General features: G+C 34.2%; 5 protein-coding genes and 1 pseudogene across 6 annotated transcripts, besides 1 other annotated feature; 2 read left to right on the forward strand and 4 right to left on the reverse strand.

Annotated features, from left to right (window-relative positions):
• Positions 1-5,579: part of a mobile genetic element that runs on past the window's edge.
• On the reverse strand, positions 1,429-2,027 carry TVAGG3_1011990 (uncharacterized protein; the record flags this gene model as incomplete). The annotated part of the gene is made up of 1 exon (XM_051254574.1): positions 1,429-2,027. A coding segment is annotated over one exon (599 nt), but the record flags the coding sequence as incomplete, so codon positions are not given.
• Positions 2,060-5,331, reverse strand: TVAGG3_1012000 (annotated as a pseudogene). The gene has a single exon. A coding segment is annotated over exon 1 (3,272 nt).
• Positions 5,580-7,654: 2,075 nt separating the features above from the next.
• Positions 7,655-9,097, forward strand: TVAGG3_1012010 (spectrin binding; the record flags this gene model as incomplete). Its single annotated transcript, XM_001579478.2, has 1 exon — positions 7,656-8,119. A coding segment is annotated over one exon (464 nt), but the record flags the coding sequence as incomplete, so codon positions are not given.
• Positions 9,098-9,610: 513 nt separating this feature from the next.
• TVAGG3_1012020 (nicotinate phosphoribosyltransferase family protein) lies at positions 9,611-11,192 on the reverse strand (the record flags this gene model as incomplete). Its single annotated transcript, XM_001579479.2, has 1 exon — positions 9,611-11,188. One exon carries the CDS (start codon positions 11,186-11,188, stop codon positions 9,611-9,613), a length of 1,578 nt encoding a protein of 525 aa, XP_001579529.1.
• Positions 11,193-12,472: 1,280 nt separating this feature from the next.
• On the forward strand, positions 12,473-14,497 carry TVAGG3_1012030 (1-phosphatidylinositol-4-phosphate 5-kinase protein; the record flags this gene model as incomplete). Its single annotated transcript, XM_001579480.1, has 1 exon — positions 12,473-14,497. The coding sequence occupies one exon, from the start codon at positions 12,473-12,475 to the stop codon at positions 14,495-14,497; it is 2,025 nt and encodes a 674-aa protein (XP_001579530.1).
• A 65-nt stretch (positions 14,498-14,562) lies between these two features.
• On the reverse strand, positions 14,563-15,096 carry TVAGG3_1012040 (rhodanese/cell cycle control phosphatase family; the record flags this gene model as incomplete). The annotated part of the gene is made up of 1 exon (XM_001579481.2): positions 14,717-15,091. One exon carries the CDS (start codon positions 15,089-15,091, stop codon positions 14,717-14,719), a length of 375 nt encoding a protein of 124 aa, XP_001579531.1.
• Positions 15,097-15,985: the final 889 nt, after the last annotated feature.

Consider the following 15,985-nt stretch of genomic DNA (forward strand, 5'->3'; position numbering starts at 1 on the left):
TTGACTGTTTGTTTGAGTTGGTGAATTTAACTTCACATCTGCCACCATTAAACCTTTTGAAACACTTACGCTTCTATTTTTCGGAAATGACATTTTACTTAGAATAAAAAGATGGACGTATTCGGATATCTTATTGAATTGAAGCAGAACAAAGTTTACACACACAAACAATACAAATACATTGACAGAATAGTTCTTTATACAAACAATGGAAAATGTTATAGAATAGCAGTCTTTGCTGAACCAAAATATTTTCATAAAGCAAAGAAAGTTGGTATAACTGAAATGGTGAAAGTTCTTGAAGCAGACAAAAATATAACTTCAAAACTTACAGATATTTCTAAAGGTAAGTTTATAATACAATATTATGTCAAAACTGGCGTACTGTCAATATTTGACGGAGAGAAGTCAGTTCAAGAACAACTTACTGACCTGCTGCCAAAATCTGCTCGATGGAAGCTGTCGTTATGCCAATCTGAGGAGCCCCAGCAGGTTCATCGAACGAATCTTCAAAAGAGCATCTTCCGTGAAAAGTGCTATTGGTTTTGTAAACTTCTTTGCTTTCAATTCATCTGGACCGTCTCTGTCACCAGTATATTGTATTTGTACAGTACCAACAGTTGAAATACCACCCATAAAGTCTTCTGAGTCAGCAAATGGAATGCCAAGCCAAAAGTTTGAACGGTCTCCATTTGTATATTGAGTTTTTTGACCTCCTGTATGGGTCCATACTTTCACATATGGCATAATAGAACTTTGCATTTCAGGGTTAATGGTTGTTGTGAAGTTGTTGTTAAGTTCATAGCATCTAATGTCAAGTTGTATGACCTCATATCCTCAACTGTAGAATATTCTTCTCTTGGATAATATTTGCCATCTATGTTTATATGATATTTAATACCGGGGTTGTAGAAACAAGAATAGTCATTTATAGTTCGTCTGAACAGTACAAACATAGTCTCTGCATGTTTCATTGCAGTTGTTAAAGCAATATCTGTTCTTGCACCTGGGTCAGCACTTTGGTTTCCAACTTCACCTGCAAAGTCTTTGACAGATATTTGGTGTATAGGGAACATAAGTGGAACTGCAATATATTTGGCAGCTAAAGCATTTGAAATATCTGGGTCCAACATATAGACTGCAAGTCTGCTTTCTATTCTCTTGCATTCAAATTTTTCGCATGTAAACTTAACTGGGTCCCAAGCAGTTCCAGCAGCATTGAAATAATAGTTTACTTCATTGTTGAAGTTTGAGAAACCAAAGTCTAAGTCAACTTTGTCTTTGCAAAAGTCACAGAACTTGGCTCCACCAGTTCCAGCTACAGTAAGAGTGAATGGGTCTTGTGTTGGTGCAATGACTAAGTTATTTTTGCTTGGAGTAAGTTCAATAGAAATTTTTCCTGCCCAGTTTGGCAAGTATCTTAAAAACCTGAAGATGAGGAAAGATGACAAAGGAACTCTAAGTTTCAGTTTTACTTTAGTGGCAGCAGTTCCATCTGAACCAGAAAGGTTAACATAAACTCCTGGAACGTTAGGGTCAAGTCTTCTTATTTTCTCAATAGTTGCATACTGGTCTGTTTGTTCTCTAGCTTGTGGTTGTACTGAGTTTCTCAAAGCGAACCATTCATAGTTTGCCCATGTTACTGTTTGAACTAAGTCAGAGTTAGAATATATCTTATATCCCATGAAAACTTCTGGAGCATATTGGTATCCGACATAGAAAATTCCATTGCAACCTTTCTTGTCAGACAACTTGGCAGAAGGTTTTATTTCAATGTCTTGTTCCACGTATAAGAAAGAGTTGTCAATAGAAATTATATGAAACCTGTCGCAAGCAATATCTACTGTTGTTGAAGAACCTTCTCCAAACTCACCTACGTTTCCATAAGAAACAGCAGTTGTATATTCGTAAGTTCCAGGAACTATTTCTGACCTTCTAATGGCATTGTCGCATTCGTTATACCATTCGGAAACATTTCCATTCATAGCATCCAAAACTGTTGGCGTTATATTCTGAGCGGCGTACATTTCATATGAGTAAAAATATAGAATAGTTGGATTTATATGTCATAATAGAACCCACTCCGACCAAGCTTTACTTTCTTCCTGACTGAGTTTTTAACTCTTCTTTTTCCTTCATTGCCCTCTGCTTGAAGTTGTTGCATCTTTGCATTATGTTCATCTAGTATGTTGCAAATTTCCCATGTCCTTTTTGCCTTTGGGCTCTGGTCGCCCATCTCAGGTAACCTATATCCTAGAAAGATTTTGTCATAGTTTGTATTTGAGTCTTCGCGTATTGTTTGCATGACTCTTTCCTGAGTTTCCGGTTCAAGCTCTTCAAACAGTGCTTGTCCATATGGAATAAGCTCGTTTCCAAATATATGTTTTTGTAGCCATTCTGGTTTTCTTTCCATGTTACCAATAATATCTTTTGTGAATGGGAAAGCTTTTACCCAATGTTTCAGTCTTGCGTCATTTATTTCTGTAGTTTTTTTATTTGTCAAGGAACATGTTTTTCAATACTAACATTTCATTTGGTACTGTCCATTTGAGTTTTCTTAAATATTCATCCCTTCTCGGTTCATTGTCTGCAAAGTAAGTTTTTATGACATTTTGCAAACTTTCGTTTGCAAGGTCATGTACAATAGGTTCTCTTCCTTCTCTCTCCCTAACTTTCTTTCTAAACTCTTCACCAAATATACCATCTCTATGGTTCTGTGTAGTTCTTTGAGATAAATGTTCTAGAACGTCAGGTGTTATATTTCCATCAGCCATGTTCATTTCATACTGGTCCAAAATATCTGCATCTTTCATATCTTTCAATGGCATTAAAGCCGCGCTGAAAATACCAGCTACATCTGGTTCACCATTCACTTCCATTGCGTCTACAACTTCTTGGAATTGTGGTTGTAAGTTTATGAACCACCTATCCGGATTAGCTTTATGACCCCATCTCATTGTAGTTCCATCGTCTGCAGAAACAAAAGTAGGTTTGTTTCCATCTTGGTTAGGTTCTGAATGAACTTTAAACAATGTTTCATTTCTATATGTTTTCTTGAAATTTAACCTTTTATCTTCACCGAGTTCATCCGAAGATTGAACGTTAAATGCTCGTAAGTAAAAAGGGTTGTTGTATTTGTGTACATTTTCTTTCAGTGCTTCCATTCTATGCTGAATATTTTCATCTGGTGCTGGAGTCTTTTGTATGTCGGCAAACATTTTTCGATATTCTTCTACTATGTCAGCCGAATTTTTTTTAGACTCTTGGAAATATTCCATATTCTCCGCATACTCTTGTTGAGGGTCAAGATTTTTCGGCTGTTCCAAATCTTCATCTAGTTCTGTGAAGTTAGTTTCCAAAGGAAGGACTTGTTCGTTTCCTTCAGGCTCTTCTAGCTGTTGTTGCTGAACTATTTCTTCCATGTCTGGTTGTATCTGAACTTCTTCCTGTGGAGTTTCTTGTACCTCATCTGCTGGCATTTCATATATTCCGAGACCGTTTTTAAAAAGTTCCCTATCTAAGTCATCCGGACTCATAAACCTTTCTTTTTTCGTTCCGTCTCTATTTTTTACGCGTTTCATGAAGAGAGTTGAATTATCATTTAGCTCTGACACCAAATATCTCGGAGTAAATTCATCCATGTCATTTGGATGATATGCTATTAAATCATATCCCTTAGCGAGCTTGTATTTTCCAGGTTTGAAATTATATCCCATTTGGTGCTGAACCATAAAGCTAAATAGGTTCGGGTCAGTATTTCCTTCCTTGAACTTTCTAATAGCTTCTTTATATCTGTCACTAAAGTCAAGAGTATCTGGGTAACCATAGTCTTCCTTAAGCATTTTTAAGAATTCTTGGTTTCCTTGTTCTCTACTTCTTTTATGTCCTTGCTCTGTTTGTGATTGTTGCTGTGCAGTGTTTTGAACTGTTGGTTGTGGTGCAGTGTTTTGAACTGTTGGTTGTGGTGCAGTGTTTTGAACTGTTGGTTGTTGTGCTGGATTTTGAACTGTTGGTTGTTGTGTTGGTTTTGGTGCATGCCTGTGTCTGTGTCCATGTGACGATGTAAATGTTTTAGGTAGTCCTGGTGCAGGTGCTTCTCTTGGAGGGTTTGGTGGTATATAAGTTCCACTAGCTAGTATATAAGTTCCACCAGCTGGTATATAAGTTCCACCAGCTGGCACATATGTTCCATCTGCAGCATAATGTCCTACCTGACTTTTCGTTTTTAAGAAAGCATTTACTAGGTCTGTTTTGGTCTGTTGTAACTCTTTTTCTTGACTTTCCACAACAGTTGCTCTAACGGCGTCATAGGCACTTTGAACTGCCTGTCTCGTTGCTGCATCTGTTATTTTCGTCATATTTTGTGCTACTTCTCTTAACTCTTTGTCGAAACCTTCAGACTTCAGTTTCTTTCCAGATGAGAAGTCGTTCACTAGTTTCACCTTACTATGAAGAGCTTCAAAGGCGTTCTTAAAGTCAGCATTCATTAAAGCTTCATTTGAACTGTCTTCATCCGCTTGTATTTTTGTCCTTATTGACCCTATAAGTTGGGCTGCTTTAGCGTTGGCTTGGGCATCTAACCAGTCATTATTAGCTTTTATATATTCTGCGCTTTTCATTGCCTTTTGCATGGCTGCGTCGTTATTTTTACTTTCTTGTGCTAAGTTTTCATACTGTACGGTTTGGTTTTGCAACTGTAAAAGTTTTTCTGCTTTACATTTGCTTCAACTTCTTTTTTATACTCATCGCTATCCATATATGTCTTCAGGGCTTTTTGTTTTACCTCTTCATCTTTCAGTACTTTATATTGAGTAGTATGGTTTTTCAAATTTATAACATCTTGTTCCATTTTTGCTACTTCTGCTGCTTTTTCTGACACTTTTTTCGCATATTCCTCTGTACTTAGTTCTTTCAGTTGTTCTTCTTTCTTCTTTTTCTCTACGTTTAACTCATTGAGTTTCTTTGTGTGTCTGTCATATTCTAGTTTCTTTTCGTTTTCACTTATTTGTTTCTGTATGTCTATGTTTGACTTTTTGACATCTGTTATTTGATTTTGAGTGAACTCAAATTCATTTGACTTTGAGGGTTATAAGCTGTTCCGTCTGCAGCTCCACCATAGCCTGCCATTTTCGCTAAAAGTGCCGCTCTTAAACCTCCACTCTGTGCACCAATAACTCGGTTTAAAAGCATAGGGTTGCTTGACATTTGTTGCAACATAGTGGGGTCATTCATAATTTGTTGTTGCAACTGTTGTTGTGGTGTCAGTTTTACTATTGGATGTTTCAATGCTCTCTTCCTCTTACGTATATTCTTACGTAGCTTACTTGGCATTTTAAGTGAAGTAAAAAACGGTTTTTGACAGATGTTTATATGACACTTTTTGTTCAGCACAAAAAACTACTCGGTCAAAGTGTTGTCAGTTTTGTAAAATAACTGTCCTATCTCATTCTATAAGGGGGAAAGGCTTCTCAAAGTATACTTCCGTGGAACGCCTGTAACTTTTCCTGTAGCGACGATAGACCCTTACTTGTCCGGACAAAGTTATACTATTTTGAGTGCTCTACAAAAAAGTCAACGGCTGGTCGGCTGGGGTTCGGTCCTCCTCTTGGGTCTTGGGCAAAATTTCTTAGGGGCTAGAAGGGGCGCAGCCCCTGGAAGCCCCACTACCTTTTTTTTTTTTTTTTTTTTTTTTTTTGATATACATTGTGTGTGTAAAGAAAATACTTTATTTACTAGTTAAAAAATCATTTGGTATTGATCAAGTTATTTTTTCTGGATAAGATATTATATGGATAATTGGATAGAAAATACAATTATATAATCTTGTACCTGGTTTAATTAAGCTAATTGTCATCAGAAACTTGTAATTTTTATGAATTTCAGATTTTCTTTTCATTACTGCTTTTCTTAATAGGTCAAGTTCTTATTTACGTTATAAAGTATGATATTTACAAATATCAAGTTATCATGTTTTTGAGAAATTATGAGAAACAAACAAAAATGAAAAAGATAGGAATAGCAATGAATAGTGATGTGGGTATAGAAAATGTAAGAGATATGAATGCAAAGCAATCAGTATTTAGGATATTGACCATAGATTTCGAAAAAAAAATGCTGCATATTGAGCGAAAACTATGATTATATTATAAGGCTGTCATTTAAAGCATAATGAAACTATTCCCTTTTCATTTTAATCGAATAAGATAGTAAAGATTTTGAATTAGCTAGAAACTGATGAGATGTTTTCACAAATCAGATTTTTAATCTCTATAATGCATAATTCACTCAATATCTCAATTTTGATATTGCGAGATATTTTTGCTATCGGTTTCGCAATTTTGACACAATAGCAAGAGGGTTCTATAAGCATTATTATCAACGTAGAATCTGAATATCATATCAGAAAATGTCGCAAATCTGACATTTACCCGACCAAATAGCAAAAATAATTGAATACTTTTCGCAAAAACTATAAAAATCGATAAAAATATGAAATATAGATATTAAAGAGACTTTTTATATAATATTCATAAAGATTTTCCAAAAATATGATACCGCAAAATTAAAAAAGTGACGTCTTGAGTGGAGTCAAAGGTCGAAATTGCTAGCTAAATGTTTTTTTAGCGAAATTGCGTATTGTACGTTTTTTTCGCAAAACGAAACCCTTAATGTAATTTCTAAAATTTCTTGATTGTAAAAAACTTCTAACGTTGGCTAACGAAATCGTTCATAATCATGTGACTTTTCATTATAATTGTTATGATACCGCATTGTTTGACTGCAGGAACTACTTTTTTAATCATGCAGAGCTTTATATAATCGCCATTAGATTATAAATTTTGCGATCATGATGTTTCTTCATATCTAATCAGCATAGTTCTAAATTCACACTATAAGATCATAAATTTGTTAATGCATAAGTTATATTCCTAAAATTCAAGTGATTTTGAAGCATTTTGAGTCATCACGTACCGGACCGAAAAAGGAGTTATGATAGTTGAAATCGCAAAGACTTCTGCCATATATTTTAAAAACAACTTCAAAATATATTTGTTGAAAGGTTTTAGATTTCATATCTTTAACAACAAATTGAAACATCGATACATTATAGGATTCGGATATTTTGACTTAATGTAATATTAAATGAATAATTATTGATATATAGCATTGCAAATGTAAGTCGAAAAAAATAATCTTAACTCCATATGGATACTTTTGATTTTTCACAAGCTTTTAGCTAATAGACTCATTGGCTTTGTTTATCAAAAATCTTTTCTGACTTATGATTACACCAATTTTTTTGTACAGCATCATCTTCGAAAGGCGCACATTCTATTTTTGACATCATAATTTCTAATAGTTTTATGGTAAACATTGATTAATCATAAAAGAAAAAAAATTCTTGAGACTTGATTCTGCCCAAAAAATAGGGCTTTAGCTTTCTTTTAAGGACTTTTAGAATTGGTATCTCTTATAATATTAGATCTACAGCATGCAAGAACTTATTCAAGAGAAAAAAACACAAAAATATGAAAAATTTATATTTTGGGTGAAATTTAATTCATTAAAATACAAATTGTTTAACCTACATGCAAATAAAACATGATTTGATTAAAGTTTGTAAAGTAACGATTTTTTTTCAAAAAGAAACAGACATGGATCTGAATTTCGAATACATTGCTGCTCATATCAGCGATTATATTAATAATGAAAACTTTTTCGATACATTTGAGATCGAAGACATCAAAACAATCATGAAATATTCACATTTGACAGCTGATCAGTACGTTTCTCTTCTCAAACAATCACATTCAACTATTAGTGCCAAAAAATTATCTTTATGTACACGTGTTGCAAAAGTTACTATCAAAAACTTCGAAGAAATCGTTTCAATTTTGAAATCTGTCAAAAGATACATGAAATTCAGTATATGTGATGGTATTATTGATTTTTTAAAACAGAATGAGAAAGTAATAAACTATTCTACGAACGAACCAGTAATAGTTCAAGATAAATTAAAAGCATTACAAAATGAAAATGAAAATGCGACCAAAGATACCACTATCAGTCAAGCTAATGAAAATTACAATCATTCACGAGATATTTTAACTAAAATTAAAAAACTTAAGGAATCTAATGATTTTGAAACCATTTACAAATTCCTTGATGAACTTTCTTCGAAAGGAAACCAGGAAATGATTTCAAAATCAATCGAAGAAGGACTTTGGAAAAAGATTGCTCCTGAAAAAGATAAATGGGATCCTGAAAGGAATGTTCTTCACTTTGCAATTGAAAACGGAAATCTCAGACTCGTTCAATCACTCATTAAATGTGGTTGTGATAAAGAAACAAAGGATAATAAAGGCTATACTCCACTCATTTGGGCATCAAAAATGGTAAACTTGACATTGTTAAATATCTTATCTCAGTTGGAGCTAATAAAGAAGCAAAGGATAATAATGGATATACTCCACTCATTTATGCATCACATAATGGTCATCTTGAAGTTGTTCAATATCTTATCTCAGTTGGAGCTAATAAAGAAGCAAAGACTAAATATGGATATACTCCACTCATGCAGGCATCACAAAATGGTAAACTTGACGTTGTTCAATATCTTATCTCAGTTGGAGTTGATAAAGAAGCAAAGGATAATGATGGATATACACCACTCATTTATGCATCACAATATGGTCATCTAAGCGTTGTTCAATATCTTATCTCAGTTGGAGTTGATAAAGAAGCAAAGGATAATGATGGATATACACCACTCATTTATGCATCACAATATGGTCATCTAAGCGTTGTTCAATATCTTATCTCAGTTGGAGCTAATAAAGAAGCAAAGGATAATTATGGACGGACTCCACTCATTCACGCATCATCTAAAGATAAACTTGAAGTTGTTAAATATCTTATATCAGTTGGAGCTAATAAAGAAGCAAAGGAAAATTCTGGAAAAACTGCAATGATGGTTGCAAAAGGTAAAGTAAGAGATTACTTAAAAACCATTTGTGCCAATTAGCTCAATCACATACTTATTTAAAAATTCATTTTGTCAACTTTTCGAGTCTATATTAAAAAGTGGCATTCTCTCAATTTTTTTGGCTTCCATGTCTTTATGTCCCAATTTCTATATACTTCACTTTGAAATACAAATGATATAAAGTATGAATACTATGCATCACCATATGTAATGAATGACATTACTTGATGATCCTGATGGTCTAGATTCGTACATCCTTAAATTCATTATAGTTAGTCATTTATTTTATGACAACAATGTTATTATTATTAAGTGAAGTGATTTCACTCACAAAAATGTGATCTTAGCTTTCTCTTTATGATTTTTATGAACTAAACTGGGTGACTTGGTGATACTCTCCTATTTATATCCTCACATTTTTGACACTCATATGAGTTGAGGCTTATATACTTTGCAAAAAAGATCGGAAATGAGTTTTAAATAGGTAAATTAATTAGTTAATCTTGCTTGTTTTCAGGCCTGTTTTTAGAGAGATTAGTTTAAATCTAATACATTAAATTTTGTGATTAATAAATAACAAATCTCTTTGCAGTTAAAACATTAAAAAGTAAAAAAAAAATTATTTTATTCTTTAGCTTCTTCGATTAGCTGTAACAATTTCTGGTGGAGTGATGGTGACAAGCAAACCTTGTATTGGGCGGGATCGATGATTTTAATTACATCCGGTCTGAATCCGCCGTGAATCTGTTCTCTTACTCTTTCTCTTGCTTTGTTGAGGTCATCGACAGATACAATTCCATGTTCGAATGCAGGGTGGAACAATCTCTCTGCCTTTGAGAAAGTGCATTCAAATGGTTGTGCATTTGGCCAGCATTCGAAGAAAGTATACTTTCCTGGTTCAATAACTTCATCATCTCCTAAAGTTAACAAGTCACAGATTGCTTTCCCTTCGATATCATATAATCTGAACAAGTTCTTCTTGCCAGGAAGTGTAACTTTGATGAGATCATTTGAAAGTTTGACTCTTGGATGTCCGTCGATCTCTACGAGCTTGTAGACACCTCCTAAGGCTGGCTGCATCTGGCATGTGACGAGATGAGTGCCAATACCGTAGACATCAATCTCATGTCCGACTCTTTCGAGTTCTAGTAATGCTTTCTCGTTGATATCGTTAGATGCAGTGATAATGTAGTGCGCGGCTTCTGGAATATTGTATTTCTCTGCGAATTCTTTGAACATTTTTCTTGTTTGCTTGGAAAGCTCAGCGAGATCGCCAGAATCAAGGCGGATACCTTTACCGTTGTAGCCGGCCCTTGTAAGTGCATACGAGACAGCAAGGAAGTTTGGAACTCCACTGGTCATTGTATCGTATGTATCGACTAATGCGAGGAAGTTTGTAGGGAAAGCTTGAGCCTGCGCAATGAAGGCAATGAGTTCTGTCTGGTTTGTGTGCCAGCCGTTTTCGTTGATGCACTTTTCAGCATGAACAAGAAGATCAACATCTTCGCCTGTAACTGCATGCTTCATTAAGTGGCTGATTGGATCATTAACATCGTAGTATGAGCTGATGAAGGAATGAGCAACAGTTCCGGCAATTGGAATTCCATATTTGTATCCAGCAAGAACGTTTGATGTTGAATCGAAGCCACCTAAATAGGAATAGCGAGTAGCAGACATAGCACCATCTGGACCTTGTGCACGACGAAGACCGAACTCCATTAACTTTCTATCTTTGGCAAGAAGGCGGATTCTTGCAGCGTTTGTGGTCATGAGAGTTGCAAAGTTAATTCTGTTGAGAAGCGGTGTCTCAATAAGTTGGCAAAGACCCATGGGACCAGTGATACGAAGTAATGGTTCACGCGGGAAGACAACAGTGCCTTCCTTTGGAGCGTGAATGACTAACATGTTTGGATCGAGCTTCCTGAGCCAGTCAATGAATGCTGGATTGACGCCTGGAAGGTTGTTTTGGATGTACTTAAGCTGATCTTCTGTGAAGCGGAAGCTTTTGATGAAGTCAATTGCTTCTTCGAGGCCGCCAAAGATGGCAAATGATCCTTTGAATGGCTGAGTACGATAAAAAAGATCAAATGTGACAATCTTGTCGGCACGGCCTTTAAGCCACTGTGCAAGGCATATAGTAACCTCATAGAAATCAGTTAACATAGCGCATGTGTATGGAACACCACTATCAGCGGGCTGCATTTATAAAAAATGAAGTAAATTTGAAAATTTACAATATTCGAAATTTCCAAAATCCGCTTAAATTCATATTCAAAAATCGTTCTTAATTATAATATTCTTACATATCCAATAAGGGTTTCGTTTTGCGAAAAAAACGTACAATACGCAATTTCGCTAAAAAAACATTTAGCTAGCAATTTCGACCTTTGACTCCACTCAAGACGTCACTTTTTTAATTTTGCGGTATCATATTTTTGGAAAATCTTTATGAATATTATATAAAAAGTCTCTTTAATATCTATATTTCATATTTTTATCGATTTTTATAGTTTTTGCGAAAAGTATTCAATTATTTTTGCTATTTGGTCGGGTAAATGTCAGATTTGCGACATTTTCTGATATGATATTCAGATTCTACGTTGATAATAATGCTTATAGAACCCTCTTGCTATTGTGTCAAAATTGCGAAACCGATAGCAAAAATATCTCGCAATATCAAAATTGAGATATTGAGTGAATTATGCATTATAGAGATTAAAAATCTGATTTGTGAAAACATCTCATCAGTTTCTAGCTAATTCAAAAATCTTTACTATCTTATTCGATTAAAATGAAAAGGGAATAGTTTCATTATGCTTTAAATGACAGCCTTATAATATAATCATAGTTTTCGCTCAATATGCAGCATTTTTTTTTCGAAATCTATGGTCAATATCCTAAATACTGATTGCTTTGCATTCATATCTCTTACATTTTCTATACCCACATCACTATTCATTGCTATTCCTATCTTTTTCATTTTTGTTTGTTTCTCATAATTTCTCAAAAAACACGATAACTTGATATTTGTAAATATCATACTTTATAACGTAAATAAGAACTTGACCTATTAAGAAAAGCAGTAATGAAAAGAAAATCTGAAATTCATAAAAATTACAAGTTTCTGATGACAATTAGCTTAATTAAACCAGGTACAAGATTATATAATTGTATTTTCTATCCAATTATCCATATAATATCTTATCCAGAAAAAATAACTTGATCAATACCAAATGATTTTTTAACTAGTAAATAAAGTATTTTCTTTACACACACAATGTATATCATAGTTTTTTTTTGGTTTCGCAAAACATCCAAAAACAAATATGCTATAAAAGTGACAATTTTAGCAAAACGAAACCCTTAATTACATGTTACTTTGTATTACATGCCTATTTCAGAAATGGTTCAAATCTTGAATGAAAATAAATTTTTTGAAAAAGCTTTTTTTATTGATTTTTGATAACAAAATAAAATCTTCACAAAATGTCTCGCTCCGAATATAGTGAACTTCCTGCTATAGGAGCAGCCATTGATACAGGTAGTAAGAGTTTTGATCGTATTTACGGCATGCTTCTTGGAATTCGTGTGCATGTAAGTAGGATTTCATCACATCCTCTTGAACCTGTTAACGAAGCAGCTTTTCATGAATATACAAAAATCGATATTCCGCGTGAAGGCAACAATATTGCCCCTGCACATAAAGGAAACTACGATTACAAGTTTAAAGCTTATCAACCTAAAGTTTTTCGCGCACTTCGTCAATTTTTCGGTGTTTCAGATGTCGAGTATCTTGTTTCTCTTACATCAGATTACATGATGTCTGAATTAAAGACTATCGGACGTTCATCTGCGATGTTTTATTACACTTGGGACGGTCGATATGTTATTAAGACTCAAACGAAAGATGAAATGAAAGTTTTGCAGAAAATCCTCCCGCAGTACTTTGATCACGTTACAAATCACCCAGATACTTTAGTAAATCATTTTTACGGTGCTTACCGCTCACAAACATCCATTGGCAGGAAGATTCATTTTGTTGTCATGAACAACATCTTCCCAATCGGATATCAAATTCATTACAAATTCGACCTTAAAGGTTCCATCATTAACAGATCTGTTGATGCTGCCAAGCGTGCTCACCCTGGATCCACATGGAAAGAAGCAGAATTTGCCGAAAAGCGTTACATGCATGTAGGACCTCACGATTGGGTTTTATTAAAAGCTACATTACTTGATGACACACGTTTCCTTGCTCTTGCCGGCGTTATGGACTACTCACTTCTTGTTGGTATCCACCGTTTTGATTCCAGCCACATTTTGCATCCAGCGCCTGGCGAAAGAATCGAATTGTGGACAGTTTTCATTCCAGACAAATCCTCATACTTCCAATACGATGGCAACTCCTTCATCATACGTAAGCGCGAAGAAGCGAACGGCCGCCGTACAAAACGTCATGATATCGAACCTCAAGCCGTTTCAAAGCTTTCTGTTGAAGACAGAATCATTCCACAGGCCGCGTGTCTTCCATACCAAGGTGATGATTCGAACAGGCTTCTCAATTTCTGTGGCGGCTTGAGAGCAACGAATGAACGCGATGAACCATTATCCGAAATCTACTTTTTGGGCATCATCGACTTCCTCCAAGACTACAACGCGAGGAAAGCCACAGAGCACGCTCTCAAGTCCATCATCTACAGGTCAAACGAGATGTCATGTGTTGATCCACAGAAATACGCGAGCAGAATGTTCGATTGGCTTTGCAAGAACATTTCTCCACCAGCACCAATACAACCTGATGCAGAATCAGAGTTCCTCCGCCGCAGACAGAACTTGATGAGGATGGCTTCCATTTCAACACAGCCAAACCCTCTCATCAGAAATTCTGTTGCAATTCCACTTGGATCTCTCAACAACACTTCAAACGCAAATTTGAAGGTTTCGAATCCTGCAATTGCCGCAAAACCACCAGAAGAAGGTGAATCTACTCCGAAACCAAAGAAGGAGCATCATCACCAACACAAGAGTTCAAAGGAGAAGAGAGAACAGAAATCTGCGACATTGCGCGTCAAACCAAATGCAAACATCGCTGATATTTTAGTTCAGGAAGACAAAGAAGCAGAAAGAGAGGAAAGAATGAGGAGAAGAGCTGAGAAAGAAGAGAAAAGATGCAGAAAGGCAGAAAGAGAAGCAAAGAAAGCAGCAAAGTTGAAACAACAACAAGAAAATCAAGAAAAATCTCAAGAAAAGGTGACAAATCCAGAACCTCAAAAAAGTGACAATGAAAAGGTGAAAGAAGTTGAACCTCCAAAGAAAAGCGAAACACCTAAGAAGAAGAAAGTTAGGATCGCTTCCAAGGATGAGCCACAAACAAAGAAAGCAGAGAAACCGAAGCCTCAATCATCTGATGACGAGAAAAAGTCAAAGAATGAGGAAGAGAAGCCAAAGAATGAAGAAAATAAGAAGAAAGAAAAATATTCTAAGTCTTCAAAATCTGAAGATCAAGAGTAATTTTTTATAATTTTTTTTATTTTTATTTATTTATTATTTATTTATTTAAAATGCTTATTTATTTCGCCAAGTACAAAAAAAATTAATAGTTTAACCCATTATATTAGAAAAAATAAAAAATATATAATGATATGAAATAGTTTAATAATATTCTTTATTGTAATTTAACTATATTTATTCTTTATTGTAATTTCATGAATATTCTATATGTTTTAATAGTTATTCAACAAATTCTCTGTATCCTTCTGTTTCAATGAAACCAAGGATGCCGCCTTTCAAGAATTCCACATCGAAATTAGGCTTTTCGTCTAAAGTTTTCATTTCTTTCTTAATTAAGTCTGCTGAAAATACGGATCTAGGACCTGTATGGCAGTAACATACCATTTTATCGATTTTTTCTTTTATGCTACTATCAACGATTTTAGAAATGTTCGTTTCTGTATGCTCATTTAATGGAAGATGAATTGCATTTTTAATTACAGCATGTTCGCCAAAATCAACATCTCGAACGTCAAGTATCTTCAATTTTTTGCCACCTTTGATCAAATCAATCAACCCTTTTGGACTAATTGCCTTAATTCCGCCAGCATACATTTTATACGAAAAATGACAAGTGATATGAAATTGTGAGTATGAAAATTTTATAATGGGTTGCATGAATTATGCATCCATGCTGAGATATCGGACTTAAATTAAAGGAAAATATCATGAGAAGAAGTAAAAGGAGCTTTCTTATTAGATAATCTTCAAGATGATCGTACCTAGCTCAACTTTGTGTTCAATGAATAAATTACGGGCGTGTATTTTTTATTGAGATATTTCAGTAAATAGGAAATAATCAATAATTAAAAATAACATGCACAATTTAAAAGAAAGTTGATCATTTTTTGGGAAAAAAAATTATCAAATTTTTATTCATGATATGAAGTCAAAAAAGAGGCATGTGTTATGATTGCGTAATAAAAGTGTACCTCTGAAGCGTTAACAATAAACAAATTAATAAGGCAAAATTTTATTGAATAAACTCAATTAATTCTCATGGTAGTTAAATAATACAATATTTTCATGAAAATAAAATGAACACTGCATTGTTTAAAGTGTTTTCGCTATATAATTCAATTTTTAATTTTAGAAAAACTTATTTTAATACGAAAGCACCTACATCGAATACCATTATCCGATATTGATACAAGGTAAATATGTTATTTATGCAAGAAAAGCAATTGTTTTTAAAAAAAGCGAGAATATCTATTTATATATCATGTATTCAGAACAATTTCTATACAAAATTGCATTAAAAGATTTGTATCCATAAATACGAGTTGGAATCATAAGCCGAAACAGATAATGAGAAATTTTCCAAAAAATATAAATGTCACTTTTTAATCAGATAAATGTTTCCAAAATTTCGATTTAGCTAAAATGATAAACAAATATTGGGAATAAAAAAATAAGATTTGCTTGGATTTCTATCGTTTTTCAGAAGTT

Source organism: Trichomonas vaginalis, chromosome I, assembly GCF_026262505.1.
Source record: "Trichomonas vaginalis G3 chromosome I, whole genome shotgun sequence".
Taxonomy (NCBI): domain Eukaryota; phylum Parabasalia; order Trichomonadida; family Trichomonadidae; genus Trichomonas; species Trichomonas vaginalis.